This window comes from Gigantopelta aegis, chromosome 14, assembly GCF_016097555.1.
Source record: "Gigantopelta aegis isolate Gae_Host chromosome 14, Gae_host_genome, whole genome shotgun sequence".
Taxonomy (NCBI): Eukaryota; Metazoa; Mollusca; class Gastropoda; order Neomphalida; family Peltospiridae; genus Gigantopelta; species Gigantopelta aegis.
The window spans coordinates 24,211,783-24,230,489 of NC_054712.1; the positions used below are offsets into that span (position 1 = coordinate 24,211,783).

Here is an 18,707-nt window from a genome sequence, read left to right on the forward strand (position 1 = left end):
ATTCGGTAAACAGTTTTATCTTGATATCTGTGCCTTGATTATTCTCTTTCATCGTTCTACTTACAAAGTGGTGCTTTACAGTTGGGTGGCAGTAACAGAAGCTTGTGTTCAAACAGAACCAGGGCCACGTGGACGGCATGACATCGCAATCGCTCAATACGGGACAGGAACTCAATGGCGGCCTCAAACTGGGCTGTCAGCACCAGGACTTGGAAGTACAGGAAGGGTTGACTGTATCCGCTGAAGTGGCTTTCTCCTGGAAGTGAAACAAAAATTAAATCAATGAACATATGTTACAGGCTATCTCTGAACTATTGTAACATGCTGATGTGAACAACATTCAATTGTGAATATTCAGTAAACAGTTTTCATGTCTATTCAATCAAAGTATTTGTACAGAATACTGGTACACTCACTACAGGATTAGATTCATCATAATTTAATATTACTGTGAGCTTGTAACATGCTGAAGCCGCAGTTAATGAACTCGTTGGAAAGAACAACATTGTAACATTCTACAAACATTCTGCAGCAATATATGTCCTCTACTGGGTCCAACAAATTTTCATATCTCCTAAGTCACGGACCGTAACTCTGTCACAAATGAGTAAATCTCCATGAAGTCAAACATGATAAAGATAAAAACAAAATTTCAGTTCAATAGTTTGAATCTGGAAAACTATATCTGTGGCAGATAGACAGATGGATGGATGGATAGACAGACGGAGACAAAATTTACAGTCTCCTTGGCTGTGGTTGGACTGGTAGACAACCAATAGCAAAACTAACAAAATAAGTATAACATGTTTTAATTAGATATGTCTCCGTCTATTTTAGCTTGACTGTTGTTCATTTGTTACTATGATAAATTCACTTTTGTTTTTCATCTTTACATTTTTTCATGTACTTGTAGGAAGATGGGGTTTCTTTTACAAATGAAGGTTGGATAAAAAGCAGTATTAAAGCCAACAAATCCAGTATAACATTCAATTCAGATCTTCTAATTCTTCATTTTTCCTTTCAAGGATACACAGGCAATCTAAGTCTTTTAGAGTAGAACATTTACCAATAGCAACCAATAGCAAAACTAACAAAATAAGTATAACATGTTTTAATTAGATATGTCTCCGTCTATTTTAGCTTGACTGTTGTTCATTTGTTACTATGATAAATTCACTTTTGTTTTTCATCTTTACATTTTTTAATGTACTTGTAGGAAGATGGGGTTTGTTTTACAAATGAAGGTTGGATAAAAAACAGTATCAAAGCCAACAAATCCAGTATAACATTCAATTCAGATCTTCTAATTCTTCATTTTTCCTTTCAAGGATACACAGGCAATCTAAGTCTTTTAGAGTAGAACATTTACCATAGTCTTTATAGAGTAACGTCTGTAACTTCTGCAAGGTGAACTGCTCCTCTCCGGCTTGATCTCGTTCAAACTGGATCTGACACAGCTTGAACCACAGGTAGTCGTCGATCTTATCAGAAATCTCACTCTGATCTTCGTTGTAGTCACACTGCCCAACAATGCAGTAGACAGACCTGAAAAGTTGTAACACTTACAGAATTAATGAATAAATGCTTAAAGACACCCAGCATGGAAAAATAACTGTTTTCGTAATAACTGCTACAGAATATTAAAAAACATTAATTTATTCTTTACTGTGTTGTCAGTCTCACAGAAGAGATTCTTTTTGTTAGTTGATATTTTCAGCATTTCCTTTAAATAAAATGCACCATTGTTATTATTATTGCATTGGTGACCAGTACATCTTTTGCCTACATCTAATTTGTGCTGCTGTGATTGTATCAAACAATGAATTTTGTACATACACATGAAAACAAACCCAAATCCTAGTCGATATCTCAAATATTTTATCCCATATAAACTTTAAGAATAATTCAAGTTAACTATTTCTAAGACAATTGATTATCACTTTTTTTTTTTTTTTTTACTATAATCAATCAACAGAACATTAGTACTAACCATGTATTCAAAACTACGTTCACAAACAGCTGAGAATGTATTCTCATCACACTACTATGTGAGGTGGAACACGTTCATTAACACATACTTGGCTCTTTGGAAAAAATTTAGGAACACCTTCTCTGCACCAAACCAGAGTTTCAAATACCCGCTAAGATATGCTAAAACACAATGCGGCCATTATTTTGAACAGTATACATAACACTGTATATTATTAACTGTCACTCACCTCTTGTATGGATCTAAACTATTTTTCACTGTTCTTCTATACTGCAGTTTTATTTTTGCATCATTTCCTGGACTAAGTCTGAAAATATTTTTTACAAACATGGTGTTTTCAGTGTTCTCAAAATATTTAGTAACTGGTGTTTTATAATGTATTAAGCAATTTATATTGGTTATGTCACTGTTCTGTAGTGCTTTCAGTAAGTAACTATTATCTGATTAAGACATTTGAAAGAACATTAAAATATCATAGTTAAAAGTTAACACCTACTGTTGTGCATTTCTTGAGTTAAAGTTTGTTTTGTTTTACGACACCACTAGAGCACACTGATTAAGTAATCATCGGCTATTGGAAGGAAGAAGGAAGGAAATGTTTTATTCAACAATGCACTCAACGCATTTTATTTACGGTTATATGGCGTCGGACATATGGTTAAGGACCACATAGATATTGAGAGAGGAAACCCGCTGTCGACATTTCATGGGCTACTCTTTTCGATTAGCAGCAGCCCACAGACAGGATAACCATACCACAGCCTTTGATGTACCAGTCGTAGTGCACTGGCTAGAGCGAGAAATAGCCCAATGGGCCCACTGACAGGGATCGATCCCAGACCGACTGCCCATCAAGCAAACACTTTACCACTGGGCTACATCCAGTCCTTGGCTATTGGATGTCAACCATTTGGTAATTCTGACTGGTAGTCATCAGAGGAAAACCGCTACATTTTTCCATTAGCAGCAAAGGATCTTTTATATGCACTTTCCCACAGACAGGATAGCACATACCACAGCCTTTGACCACTTGTGGTGCACTGGTTGAAACAAGAAAAAACCCAATCAGTTGAATGGATCCACCAAGGTGGTTCAATCCTGCGACACAAATACCTCAGGTGAGGGCTCAACCGACTAAGCTAAATCCCGCCGTCAGATTACTTGAGATTTCAGTTTGATAAATATCTGGAGCTACATATAGCTTCAACATATTATTTTCTAACAATGACATTTTCTATAGACATTACCTGTCCTCAAACAAGTGCACCTCCCCCCCACGCAAGTGGTCTGGTCCGAACATCCCAACAGCCAATGGGATGGCCTAAATTCTTCTACTGTATACTGCTCTCTAGTTCCGGTCACATGACTGTAACTTCCTTCTTTTTCTCTTCGCGAAAGGGTCTGGACGTCTTTTGTTTGGCTCTGTTTGGAGTCAACTTTTTTTATAAGACCTTTGGTTTTGTATTTGTGTTTGGGTGAAATGTTTTTCACCTTAAATTTCGTTAGCTTCGTTAGCTTTCGTATGTTTCTTTTCGCGTATTCGCTTGACTTTCAAGCGTTTATTACATGAAATGTTGTTATATTGCCGGTTGTCGTGTCGGACGCCATTTGCAAAATGGCGTCTGTATTGACTGGCTTTGTGTTGGGTGGAATGTTTTTTTTTTTTTTTTTCACCTTATTCGTTAGCTTTCGTTAGCTTTCGTATGTTTCGCGTATTTCGCTTGACTTGCCAAGTGTTAATTACATGAAATGTTATTATATTGCCGGTTGTTGTGTCGGACGCCATTTGCAAAATGGCGTCTTTGTTGACCGGCTTTGTGTTTGTGTCATGATTTCTTTTCTTTCTCTTTCACAGATTGAAAACTTATTATCATGTCAGATGTTAATGTTCAGCGACAGGTACGAGCGTGCCTACGCTGTAAGAAGTTCACTGCAGGCGGCGACCCTCATGAATTATGTCCGGGTTGCCGTGTTCCTTGTAGCCTCTCTTCGAGATGCGACCTGTGTTCGGGCCTGTCTACTGTCGAGTTCGCGGCCTACTTGAAGGTGCTGTCGGCGAGAGCCAAGAAAGTGGAATCTTCGCCGTCAATTGCGGACTCCATAGCAGATGTATTACGTTCGATGCTACCTACTATGCTGAAAGAAGACAGTACGACCGCGGCGGCTTACATCAATCGTCAGGGCGGAACTCACTCCAGCAGTCTGCTGCAGTTGACTTATCGTCTCTACAAGCTGGTCGACGAAATTCCATTGCAACTTCGGGCTCGTCATATTCCAGGGGTTTGCAATGTACTAGCCGACACATTGTCCCGGCCGTCGTCTCCACAGCCGACGGAGTGGATGCTCCATCCGGAAGCGTTTCGATGGGTGTGCGACAGACTTTGGACACCAAACATCGATCTTTTCGCCACACGATTCAACCATCAGCTGAGGGTTTACGTGTCTCCGGTGCCGGATCCCGAAGCTCTGGATCTCGACGCATTGGCCATCAGCTGGGAACAGATGGACGCGTACGCTTTTCCTCCACCAATCCTCCTTCCAAGGGGTGCTTCAGAGGTTTCAGCTGTACCATTGTCGCCTGTTGCTCATTGCTCCGATGTGGCCATCCAGGATGTGGTATCCAGATCTAATACGTCTGGCCGATCCACATCCTTTACCGCTGCCAGACTGGGATCATCTGTTGCTGCATCCCACGTCAAGACTGTACCATCCACGTCCGCAGTTGTTCCAACTGCACGCGTGGACTTTATCTCCAAGAGTTTGAGGAAGAAAGGTTTTTCTTCACAGTCTACGGCGGCCATTTTGAAAGCGCACAGATCATCTACTACTGCGGCTTACAACGTCAGATGGCTTTGCTTTCACCGATGGTGTGTTAGAAAAAAAACTCAAACCTCAGACGATACAGATACCTCGTCTTGCTGATTTTTTGCTGTATCTGCGGACCACTTTACGATTGAAGGGGTCTACCATCGCTGGGTACGTTTCGGTCATCGCTACTGTTCGTGATGTAACTACTGGAACGAAGTTATCGGGTATTCCTGAGATCCATAAAATGATCAAAGGTTTTCGCCTTGAAGATCAAGTACACCGGTTTCGGCCACCAAGATGGGACCTGAATTTGGTGTTACGAGCGTTATCGACCGCACCTTATGAGCCGATCGAGTCCTCTTCCCTGCAAGATTGACACGGAAGACGGTTGTTTTTACTCGGTTTCGCCACGGCTGCTCGTGTCTCAGAACTTCATGCTCTTGATGTCGATTTGGTACGTTTTCACCGAGATCGGCGTGCAGTCAACTTGGGGTTACTCATGAACTTTATTGCAAAGAATCAGTTACCAGACCAAGCGCCTCGCTCGTATATTGTGCAGGCCCTCTCCTCTATCGTTGGTCCGGCGGACGTTGAGGACTTGGCGTTGTGCCCTGTTAGAGCCCTGCACCAGTACATCGAGAGGACCAGATCTTTTCGACAACATCGTAAAAGACTTTTCCTTTCCTGTAACCAGAGTCGGTTGAGGGATATTACCAAGAACACGGTGGCCACCTGGATCCGGTCTTCTATCCTGACCGCTTATCAGAAGGAGGGTTTACCTGCTCCGTCTGCTTCCAATCCGCATGAACTCCGTGCCTTGGCTGCCACGATGTCCCTGCATTGCAACACATCCATTCAGCACATCATCACTGGCTGTTTCTGGGCGACGGACATCATCTTCGCCAACTATTATCTGAGGGATGTCTCCACAGAAGACGTTGAGGGGTTCCATCATCTGGGTCCGGTTTGTTGCTGCACATTTTTGCTGGACTCTGTTGAATACAAGCTATCCTTGTCGCCGTTGATGTCTGTCTGATTCTGGGCTGCATAACGAGATGTCCACCGAATCGACAGGTGAGGATTGCTTAGACTTTTGTTCTTTGCACAGTTCACGCACTGGTGCCGGAACTTTTTGTCTCGATAACCTTAACTCTTCACTGCATGTGGTTATTGGTTGTCGTTATTGAACTAACAGATCTTTGGTGTACTAGACAGAAAACATTCGGGGGTCTTTGTTTTGTTCAATGGTTCTGACGGATGCACCTCATTAGGTTGTCGCTTGTTATTGAAAAAACTATAACACTTCAAATACGTGAGGGTTACCTAACACCTGCATCCCTGGTGGCTACGTCTTCCCACCCTGTCAGAACCAGCATGAGATGTGGCTTCCGCCTCCTGGTTCATGTGTTCTAGGAGCCGTACCTGCCACTGCTGACGGGATGCCACCATTCTGGTTGTTGTTACTAACATCACCTGCATTGGTCTGTGACGGGCATCCCTAGGAGGAGGGTTTACCAAGGTTGGCCTTATTCTTCCACTAGTCAGCCTCTTCCGGTTGGGGAGTTATCACAAGCATCTACGGATCTCGGCACCCACACCATCTGTTGAATGCTGCACTTGTTTGAGGACAGGTAATGTCTATAGAAATGGAGAAAACTTGAGTGTTTTCTCTTTTATAGATACATTACCTGTCCTCAAGATTCATCCCGCCCGGGCCTCCCCGCTTCCTGTTCTCCGTGCGATGCGCTCATGGAAAAAGAAGGAAGTTACAGTCATGTGACCGGAACTAGAGAGCAGTATACAGTAGAAGAATTTAGGCCATCCCATTGGCTGTTGGGATGTTCGGACCAGACCACTTGCGTGGGGGGGGAGGTGCACTTGTTTGAGGACAGGTAATGTATCTATAAAAGAGAAAACACTCAAGTTTTCTCCAGTTTTTTTTATTTCACAAGAACTTTCTTGATACATACCTATGATCTGTACTGGACACATATTCCTTGAAGAATGCTGGAAAATCACCAAGAACATGGCTGAAAGAAAGAAAAAAAAGGCATTAATAATTACAAGTAAACCAACAAAACTATTAAATAAATAATTTTACAGCAATAATCAATATAACTATTACAGGCATTTTAAGAAGTAAAAAGGGTTCCTTTCAGAAAATAACATATTTAGAATGGTGTCATTCCCAAAACTACTGCAGAAGAGTTTACTTTTTTTTAATTAAAATTGATCTCTTGAGAAAATATAATGATTTTTATCTAATTTTATGCCTATATCTTAAGACTTACTTGTAAACTCAATCAGAATCTACTCTTATGAAAAAATTGTTGATTACAAAATCATAATGAATCCTGCTAAGATTTATTAAGGTTCACTCCAGCTTTTAGATATGGCTGTGTCCCATGTATAGATTTAAAAAACAAAACCATCACTCACCTGGCTCTGTTAACCACATGCTGTGCAGCGTCCATGTCACCACACCGTAGACAGTAGTATATCATGGCCCACACTGGCTGACCTTCAATCAAACCTTCCTGTAACTGGAGGAAATTTACTTAAATATATAGTACGCCAATCATTCGTCTTTGTGGCCTGTCGTGTTTAGCTGACAGATTTATTAAAACCTGGGTTCACACTTATAAATGTTTAAACTAAGTCTTGTACTAACTACACTTCATCTGTATGAGTGGCACTTTACTAAAACCTGGTCCTGTATTAATAAAACTTTTAAAGTCTGAACTTAAACCTCCACAATACATTAACGTTCTGACTACTGCAGGCGAGATATCTCGCCTGACGTCACGCAAGCCGACATTGTATACCGCATACAGTACATGCACTCATTCATGTTTCCCGCCATTTTGCACATGGCACTGACAAAAATAGTAAATTTTTAGGAATTGATAGCTGATTGTGACAGCTAGTTTTATTATAAATTTGACAGTTTTATCAACAATGAATATCACAAAATATTGGGATATGAATCGTACTTCGTTTAAAAAACCCCACATTCTTATCAGAAAAACAGTTATTATTAACATAAATACTGAACGTCTGACCACAAATGCACCTAAGTAAACGTAACTAGATTTTTTGCCTAATTTTAATCAACATAAACTGATCTAAAATATCATAAAATGAGAATTTTTTTAAAATTATATTTAACAATTCATATGTGAACATTATTTTATGTATTTACAAAAAAAAGTTAAGTGCAAATATGTGGGAAAAAGTTATAAATTTGTACCCCCACAACATGGTTTTTGTCAAATATTAATTCAATAGTAAGAAGTTTAATACATACTGCATGCAGCAGTTGTGACGTTACCACTGTCTGGACTTTAAAAAAAGAAAGGTTAATAAATCAGGTCCAGATACAATGAGGCAATGACATACTATTAAAATTTAATTGCTATAATATAAAAAGATTCAAATGTGGATCTATTTCCGTCTCTGAATCTGTGCTTACAGTAACGGTTTCTATAATTTAGATTATTTCCAAACTGACCAACTAAAGTAATTATTGCCACGTAGCAATAAAAACAACAAAACCTTTGTCAACAACATAAGACTTTTTAAAAAATATTTAAAACAAATATTTTACATGTCTTATTGTAAAATAATGGATCATCATAGAGAATATCCCTGTCAGAAGTGATGACTAACAAACCTCCATGTCTCTCACTGAGATGGGTGGCCGAACGTTGAGATAACTTTTCACCAGACTGTATGTTCCGGGAATACCACCGAGCTGAGCTTGTTGCAGATTCCCATAGATTGTCATTGTGATGTATCTTATGTATCTGAAATATACAAACATAGATTGTCATTGTGATGTATCTTACGTATCTGAAATATACAAACATAGATTGTCATTGTGATGTATCTTACGTATCTGAAATATACAAACATAGATTGCCATTGTGATGTACCTTACATATCTTAAAAATACAAACACAGATTCTGATTGTGGTGTATCTTACATATCTGGAAAGTATAAACACAGATTTTTATTGTGAAGTATATTAATGGATGCATTCGGGTGTGCTCAGAAACTTGTAATTATAACTTGTTTGCATTCAGGTGCACAAGTTTGTAAGAAAGTAAGCTCCTGTTCCCTCAAAAAAGTCAACAACAATGCATTTCATTGATAAAGTAAGCTATTTTCACTAATAATAAAACAAAGTATCTTTAAAAAAAATAAAATAATAATAATAATATTTTTGATATGCCTCCAATTAAATTGTATAATATTTTGTTATTTTTCAACTTTTTCTAAATTATTAATGACGTGGAAAATTATTAAATAGTCTCTCACCATTTTTGCACTAATCAATATTCTTTGATGGAACATTTAAGGCATATGCTTTATTTTTATTATTAAAACAAGAGAAACATTTTATTGCCATTTTTCTTTTAAATATAAAAGGTTAGCTTTTTTCCCCAAGTTTACAAGTCAGAAATCTCCGGAGCATTTCGGATGATATTTTCAAGTCAGAAGTTATTGAAATGGTATTACAAGCACACTTAAATACAGCATAAGTATTTGCTATGTACAAATGTAGATTATTTGCAATGTAAAAAGATTTGCAAAGACGATGTGATACTGCTTAAGCGAGGTTAGTGAATCAGGTCCCAGGATTTTTTTTTATCTCTGTAGATTTTGTGTTGTAAATACTTACATCTTTTCAAGGTGCTGCTTTGCCTTCCTCACAAAGGCTATCTGTGTGTTCTTGTCCTGTCTGATTTCCGTGACACTTGTTCCATGCGGGAGACTGAGAGGAACTTCTACCATGCACTGTATCATCTCCCATAAACCCAGCACATTCTAAAACAATACAAATATCACATAGTGTTTCATTTAATAAGCTTCAATGTTTTTACATTTTATTTGGCTACAAATTGAGATAAAATCTGTTGAATTGCAAACAATACTTTTGGTCTAAGTCTAAACCCTGAAACAGGATACAGGTTAGTGGTAGATGACTTATATGGGGTGGGTGGGTCATGGAGTCATTCCTCCTCTAGGAAAATGATTTTTATAAAAAATTTATCTGACTTCAGCTTTTTGATTGCCAATTTCTTTTTAAAAAAAGAAAAATTTGTACCTTTCCAACACAAATTAATGTGATTTAAAAAATATAAAAAAAGTGCACTAACACAAGTTATATCCAACAAATGTAATAGTTTTGAGAAATGACAGATGTACAGTATAGATACATGTACTGGACACTGAAAGCATGAGGTCAGTTAAAATTTAACAAATGCCACGAAAAGCTTTTTTTAACTGGCTCTGCTGGCCACTGTGATTTTTAAATTCGACTTTTAGCCCATGTATTAATATTCAAACAAACTGTTTACAAACCTTGTCATCCAGTTTCTTAGCCACTTCGAGGAACATGTCCACAAGATTTGGTCTGATGTTTCCTTCAAGTATCTGCTCGTTGTAGACATAAACCTAAACACACAACAGTCAAATAAACTTATCAAACCTTGAAGATAATACAAGACATCTGAACATTTGATTAAAGAGACTTAAAGGTGAGTATTTTTTTTTATTACCCATATGGGCTCAAATATACGTGGTAATATTTTTTCGATCTCTGCACAGTGTGCAGATTGCTTCTACAGCCACTGATTGGCTGGCTTAAAAATCACGACATTTGGTTGCTTGCTTGCCATGGCCGAACTTCACTTTCATTGATATAATGTTTCCATTCATGAGTCAGATTACAAATAAGTTATATGATCTACAAAGATTTACAAAAACAAATGGACTCATTTGTTTCGGCTGTAAAAAAAAAACCTGTTATGCTATGACGTCATTTACATTACGTCATTTACATTACGTGATGTATTGCGCATAAGATTATATGACGTAATGGCTGATGGCTTTGTTGTAGACTGCAGAGTAATTTTTACATTAAAAATCAGTTAAAATTGACAATGGGTAATAAAAAGAACAACCAACTCGCTATGAAGAGTTACAAATTATCTGTCCCTTGTGAATGAATGTTGTAAAAACCTCGTCAAAGGCTCGGTTTACAACATTCATTCACTCGGGACAGATAATTCGTAATTCCTCGTAGCTCGTTAGTTATTCTCTAAGTTGTCAATCTGTAATACAGTGTATTAATTTTTTTCATTTCAGTTACAAACAAATTGTACTTGATTAAAAATAGCAGTTTCATATTGCCCTGGATAAATATTACGACATATGGATTTATTTGCAAGTAAGCTTAAATACCTACATTTATTTAACATGCTGATATCCAGAAGCAAGTTACTTGTCCGACATGAAACTTCCACTTGTCATGGGTGTTAGGAATCATAAATCCCTAAATTTATTAGTGTTCAAGATGAATATCACATATGGCATAATGACAAACTGAAGACAAAACACTATTACATCGGGGGGGAGGGGCAGATTTAGCTCAGTCATTTGAGTGCTCGCTTGAGGTGCTTGCGTCTCAGGATCGAACCACCTTGGTGGATCCATTCAACTGACTGGGTTTTTTCTCGATCCACCCAGTGCACCACAACTGGTCAAAGGCTGTGGTATGTGCTTTCCTGTCTGTGGGAAAGTGCATATAAAAGGTCCCTTTCTGCATTAGGAAAAATGTAGCGGGTCTTCTCTGATGACCATGTGCCATAATTACCAAATGTTTGACATCCAATAGCCGATGATTAATAAATCAATGATCTCTAATGGTGTCGTTAAACAAACAAACTTTAACTATTACATTAAAGGTGGTGACTGTCGTCTAGGTAATGACAAACAATAACCAACCTGTCTGGCATAAGCCATCTCTATATGATCCAAGCTACTCCGGCCCTGGTTAAGGGTTGTGTCACTCAAAAATGTCTGAAATCAAAAGCAAAATCTTTAGAGAATAATTCTCCAACATAAATGAAAAATCCAAACATTGTCCAACATATTAATACTTCCTTTACAGCTCTAAAGGAACAGATCACATGAATTAAAAACTAAATCTCATGATCAGGATTTTAAAATAGAAAAGCATAGAAAGGGTTTGTTAATCAAGTAAACTAAAATGGGAGCATTTAACAGTAAAACCAACTTACATCTGTCTCTTGCTGGAACTCAATGCCTTCTAACCCTGAACCAAGAGTGTTGAGAATTTTCTGTTTCTCTCTTTCCCACTCATTTTCCAAACATTCCCACTGACGACGCTCTACTTCATCAAATGTCTGAAAACAGATTCAATGTAATCTTAGAATTAATTGGCCATAACTCTTAGTAAAATTAACCCTACATTATATTAATAAATGAAACCCAGTCATATCCTCATTCATTGGTACTTTGGTACACTGATAGCATGCTCTATTTACATAGTTCATACACTTTGTTCTTAAATGAATTCCATGACTAAAAAAAGATACTTTTTAAGTCTTTTTATACGATCATTATGATCGTTACACTTTTTATTAATCAGCATATTACAAGTGTTTGATGCAAATTGCAACTCCACTTGTGTTATTTTAAAAGGGATTTAAAAAAAAAAAAAAAAAAATCATATCTTACGACTTTCAATGACCCAACTCAAAATTCACTGAGATTCCCGACCTGGAAAACGACATTTGCAAATTCCAGATTTATACTTCAATGGGATAAAAAAATTATCACTTAATATGGCTATGGCTATGTTTATCATGAATTATTATAGTAATACATACATGTTTTCTTGTTTGTTCAATAACAGCCAGAAATGCATTTTCTCTTTCATTCCGAAGAAATCCCTAAAAAGATATATTAATAAAAAAAAAGTTAAAATTCAATATCTGAAAAGCACAAATATTACAATTTAATAATTTTATTTAATTAACCAAAAATGAAATAGCATAAGAGATATTAATTATTTAGGGACCATTTCATTATAGTACTCAAGCATACTGCAAACTGGGGGGGGGGGGGGGGGGGGGGGGGGGGGGGGGGGAGAGAGTGGATATTTAGAGCATTATATTCAACTCATATACTTAATTTAGAAAAAAATATGTTAGTGAAAGAAAATAGTACTGAAAAATACACTTCTGAAAAATATCTTCCAAGTACAACATTAATTTTAATATTTCCAGTATTACCTCAATGTCTGTGTCGCGAACTGGTTCTAGTGGTTCAAATGTTGTTGTCGCTTTGAGACCTTCAAGTCGATCAGCTATTTTAGGAACAATGTAACCTTTGGTACCCAGCAATATGGAACTGAATGGAAAAAACTATGATAATGATAATCTATGGCAAAAGGTAGCTTGATTTGTGACCAAGAAATAAAGTCTATTTTTAAAGTTAAGTTACATCTTTTACCTGTATACTACTAGTTTAAGCTGCTTGAAAAATACTCTTTAATATTTTGATAAATTTAGTTTTTCAGTAGTTAGAAAAAATTAGCTTCCCACAGCCAACTAAATATGATAAATAAAGCAACAAAAACTAAACATATATGTGGTTGTCAATGTTCTTTTTTCACTTTTTAGCCGTTGATATATCCTTGAGCACTACATGGGATGGAAACAAAAATTATTTCCACTGAAGGCGATCGATCTTACACTCTACAATGAGCAAACACTCTACAATGTGAGCTACGTCTCAGCCTGGTCCTACCCATTGCACGCATGATATTTTTTACATCTATTTTCTCACAGTCCCAGTCTTGGACATGTTAAAAAGGCCAACAGCACTCAAAGTATGACAAAATATGTAGAGGCACTGATTTTTCGCAATCACAGAAATACCCATCTAAAACGGAATTCCCGATTTTTTTCAAAACATTATTTACCTTTAAGTAGTGCATTTTATTATCAAACCAACATCAGCCTGTGCTACACTATGACACTAGTACCATTGTATGTTACACAAAATGTTAATGTAGCGCATCTAGTTTTACCAGTCATGTTTTCCTTGCTTCTTTCCGTCGATTTAACAGGGGAAACCGAACATTGTGATCTCAAATTGTTCGACATTTACTCAATTGAAAGATTTATTATATAATGTTTGCCTATTAATGTATAATATTTGCCATATTTCCGATCTCATAAAGGAATGCAGTATTTGTATACTGTATGCCAGGCTTTGTTAAAAATAAATGATACAAGTGAAGTGATTTGACGTGTGATTGATCGTAATTATTTTCCAGATAGTTTTGTAAAGAAAACCGACAATGTCCAAAGTTTGAATATTCACAAGTTAAATTTCTGTTTTTACTGACATGTTTGGTCTCATTGCATATTTATTTATTTTATACCAGCAATCAATTGCAGTATGCGTGTGTGTGTGCGTGCGTGCATGAATGGAAAAAAAATGTAATCTGTATAATGCTGAAACAGAAAAAACAGAATTTGTAAAATTCGGAAAGGGAAAAATCGGAATGGAAAATCAATGCCTCTAAATATGACTATTATGAGACGCTAAGTTAAATTCTAAAAATTAATTAATTGTATTACGTTAATAGGTGTATGGCAATCTTACGCTTTAATGTCAGAAGTTTCCTGACTGACAGGTGCGGTCTTGGTCAGCAGACGCTGTCCAGCTTCCAGTATCTGATGCAAATTGCGCTCGACGTGTGGCAGATTCGTCCCACTGTCCATGTCAGCTGTCAGCTGTTCAGCCTGCTGGAGGAGGTCACTGAATCCCCCGTCGTGATCCATGATTAGACTGGTATTAGATTAGTATCGCTGAGGATGTAAATGATTGCACTTATCTTGTCTAATCCAGTAAAGAGTCTTCACCGCTGAAAACAAAATAAAATAGTGACACTATTGATACCACCTTAAGAAACACTTCATTTGACAATAAATTTAAGATCAAGTAGTGGCATACTGTAAACATACCAGGGCTTCTAGATTATCGTAGATCCACTCACATGGCTAGTGATATTCAATGTTGGGCTAGTAAATAACTACGAGTGCCATGCCCAATGGCTAGTGAAATATTTTTAGTCAAATGTTGCATTTAAGTCTATTTTGTAAATTTATATGAATATCCTGACCCTAACCCAAACTCCAATGTTAGTGTTTTTAAGCTCTATTTCCCTTTTTAGATGACATATCTGATTATTACTATTATTTAGTAAAACTGTATTAACTTAAAGTAAAGTAGGGCTAGTGAATTTTTAATCGTGGCTAGTAGATTTTTTAAATCATCGATCCCATGGCTAGTGAATTTTTTTAAAGTTCTAAAAGGCCTGTATACTATGTCTTGCATCAAAACAGTATTATGAGTACTGTTGACAAAATGCTCATTGATGGCAGTTTTGAGCCTGCCTACAGCAATTTTTAACTTTTACAACAAATTTAAAAACCAAAATTAATCCCTTCAACCGACGGCAATAATTTTTATACATTAGCAAAAAACTGCCATCGATCTAGCACCCGACCAACGTCAATTCATACTGCAATTACGACAATTGCCATTGGTAAGTTTGAGCCCTTTCATTTTGCTTGATGGAAAACTCTTCAAGAGATGTGGAAGCCTTCGAAACATGTGATGTAATTAATCTGACGTCATGATGATTGCTTCATAATAATCATATTTTAGGCCATGTCTAGACCAAGTATTCTGCCGTTCGAGAACTAGACGGACAGCTGGACGATTATGATCATTATCTACCATCAAAGATAACTGTAGAGCAAAAACACAGAATGGCTGCTTACCACTAGGTAGGAAAAGAATCCCGCAACAATAACCCTATATTTGACATTAAATACCAAATGTTACCGGGTACATTGATAATTTTCGAGTTTACCGATAACAGATATTTCACATATTAACCAATTATACATATACTACAGGAAGAAACCAGACAGTACCCCCTTAAACGGCTTTCAATAATATTTCAGTTAAATACCCGGTGGTAGGCAGCCATTCTGTATTTTCACAATACAGTTATCTCTGTGTGACCAAAACCATCCAAATATCAGTCTCAAATGGCAGAGAACTCGGTTAAGCACATGTCATGACATTGTTAGATTACATGTATATATAATTATATCATTGTAATGTTGTTGTTTTTTTAATTTGTGCCTGCAAAACCTGTGGAGGAAATCTAACAATAATTAAAGGTTTAGTTTTAGCAAAAAAATAAATATCAAATTGAATTTTTTTTTTTTTTTATATACTTACCCTTTTAGAATGTTTTCAATTATTATATTCGAACTGCAAAAGGTATGCTACATTTTTGTGCCTCTACTGTAAAGAATAGTATTCATAATTCATTCAATTGTAAATAATTTTGAATGTATAAATTGTGTTAATTAAGAATCAATTCATTAAAAAAATTATATTTTACAAATTATTCACTGGTATGAACATAATGCCTATCATTTCTGCCAGAAAGAAATTTTTGGGTATGGCACTATGGAAATGAATGCAACCAGTCAAACGGGGTATGGGGGGGGGGGGGCCTCCCCCAGAAAGAAAATGGGTTAAGTTTAGGGCTAGGGTTAAGAAAATCATACAGTAATAATAAGAGTCATTAATTTTATCAAAATGTTAACTTAAAAAAATAAAAATTTGGGTATGGCGCCATACCCATTTTACCCTCTAGCAGAAACCCTGTCAGTATTGACATTAGGTGTTACAGATGGGCGTTGGTAAAATGCGGACCGGACCAGAACGCTCAACGAATTGAATTTTTCCTCACAAAAAAATTAAACAAAATGTGTGTCAATTGTTCATTATTCATAGTTAAGAAATATATAGTTTTTCAAGTAGTGGCCTTAAAAATGGAAAATGATGAACCGCACATGCGCTGTACAATACGTTTTGCGAATGCATGTGCCTAAACGCAATTAAAAATGGTGCACTCTTTCCTGTTTACTGGAGGGTGCTTCAATTTGTTTTACTAGATTGAATGTGTTTTACGTCCTCATTGACATTGTTGATTTTTTATGTTAACTGATTGCAATCTATTTTGTTTCATGTATCATAGCTGAAAAATGTACAATAGTATTTCCATAAAAGTCGTATTCGTGCTTTTGTCGTTAGGTGAATGCAGTTTGGGACCTTGATATTAAATGGGATCCGACTATTTACCCCAAGACACCACCAAGATACCCCAAGTCTCCATAAATATTTTTTTTAAATGAATTAAAATGTACCATTTTATAAAAAAAATTGGTGGAAAATGACGTAAAAGAATTAATTTTAAGCCTAAGGGAGATAATAGACATCCTAAGCTTATGCCCATTTAACCCCGTCTCCAGTCCCCTATCCATATCCCCAAGCAGCCCCCCTACCCCGCACCGCGGCAGGCAGCAGAACACGACAAAGATCGATCATTTATATATATTTAAAATAATAATAATAATTTTTAAAAATTTTATAATAATAATGAGAAAGAAAGAAAGAAAGAAAGAAAAAAACCCAACAACGGCAAGAAAACGTGTACCTCTTTTTAAAAAAAAAATTATATACATTTTTATGATATACATATACATTTTAAAGCCTTGAGGGTATATGGGGTATCGTGTATGTTTTTGGGGGGTATCATGTAAATAGTCGATTATCTCCCTTAGCAATCGGCTGTCATTAATTTAAGGCTTAAAATTAATTCTTTTACTTCATTTTCCACTAAATATTTTATAAAATAGTATATTTTAATTCATTTTAAAAAATATTTATGGAGTCTTGGGGTATCTTGGTGTGTTTTGGGGTATCTTGGTGTGTTATGGGGTTTCTTGAGGTATCGTCAACGTCCCTAACTGCGTTATGCTTCAAATTCCGTTCACTTTGTTTTCTTGTGCACGGTTCACGCAATCAAAATCCGATTTGTTGTTATCGGCATGTCGTTCATTTATGAGGTTTTTCTTCACAGTTCAGGTACATTTTTATAAACAATAAAGTTGAGAAAAGTAAGTATCTAAATCCAAACCTTTACAAACCCCTAAAACCATTAATTTTACGAAGTCATTTTTGTTTATTCCTTAAAATTACCGATATCGGGTCCACATGACTTGTAGAAATTGACTTAAAATGGAGAAAGATGAATTAATATTCGGTGCGCGTCACATGACCTCACATGTGCCAGATCAACAAGGCCAAAGAATTTAATTTTTACGATTTTTAAGACCCCTGTTGTTAGAATTTGTTTTCAATTATTATATTCGATCTGCAAAAGGTATGCTACATTTTTGTGCCTCTATTGTAGTGAATAGTATTCATAATCCATTCATAACAGTTGTAAATAATTTTGAGTATATAAATTGTGTTAATTTAGAATCAATTCATTAAAAAAATTATATTTTACAAACTATTTGCAGGTATGAACGTAATGCCTATCAGTATTGACAGTGTTCTTCTACTGTTACTGTGCATAATTAAGAAACATATAATAATAATGATATATTTTTTCATGTAGTTGCCTTAAAAATGGAAAATGACGAACCGCACATGCGCAGTACGATACTTTTTGCAAACGCATGCGCCTGAACACAGTTAGAAACATCGCACCCTTTCCCGTTTTAAGTGTTTACTGGAGCAGTGCCAGTGGAGGGTGTTTCACTTTTATTTATTAGAATGGATTTGTTTTACGTCCACATTGTTGATTTTTTACTTTACTTGATTGCAATTTATTTTGTTTCACGTATTGTAGCTGAAAAATGTAGAATAGTATTTCCATAAATATCGTGTTCGTGTTTTTGTCGTTAGGTGAACGCAGTTTGGGACGTCGATGGTAAATAGACCGTGTTAAATGTGCAATCGACACACGATCAGAAATACTGTTTCCGTGAAACATAGAGTCCTGCGTACGTAAACGTGGTGGACGAAATGTACAGAGCACGAACAAGTCGATCAACCTACATTACTCACATTAAATTATAAATGTCATTATAAAATGTATTCTTTAATAATTCGCACGCCGCCAAAACATTCTTATTTTAACCGGAACCG

The 18,707-nt window shown here is 36.4% G+C and overlaps 1 protein-coding gene across 2 annotated transcripts in view; it reads right to left on the reverse strand.

Moving 5' to 3' along the window:
- Positions 1-18,705, reverse strand: part of LOC121388181 (nuclear pore complex protein Nup93-like) — a 38,421-nt gene extending 19,716 nt beyond the window's left edge. Inside the window, exons 1-14 of one of the 2 annotated variants that reach the window (XM_041519445.1) lie at positions 18,627-18,705; positions 14,286-14,547; positions 12,905-13,022; positions 12,500-12,562; positions 11,888-12,013; positions 11,592-11,666; positions 10,167-10,259; positions 9,484-9,629; positions 8,472-8,604; positions 7,238-7,335; positions 6,769-6,828; positions 2,220-2,297; positions 1,370-1,545; positions 65-256 (exon numbers count right to left, since the gene is read on the reverse strand). In XM_041519445.1, the coding sequence (XP_041375379.1) occupies positions 65-256; positions 1,370-1,545; positions 2,220-2,297; positions 6,769-6,828; positions 7,238-7,335; positions 8,472-8,604; positions 9,484-9,629; positions 10,167-10,259; positions 11,592-11,666; positions 11,888-12,013; positions 12,500-12,562; positions 12,905-13,022; positions 14,286-14,464 (1,537 nt within the window). In that variant the 5' untranslated portion in view covers positions 14,465-14,547; positions 18,627-18,705. Of the gene's footprint in view, positions 1-64; positions 257-1,369; positions 1,546-2,219; positions 2,298-6,768; positions 6,829-7,237; positions 7,342-8,471; positions 8,605-9,483; positions 9,630-10,166; positions 10,260-11,591; positions 11,667-11,887; positions 12,014-12,499; positions 12,563-12,904; positions 13,023-14,285; positions 14,548-18,626 lie in introns of both variants that reach the window. The other variant, XM_041519444.1, reaches the window with a different exon arrangement.
- Between the last annotated feature and the right edge of the window lie 2 nt (positions 18,706-18,707).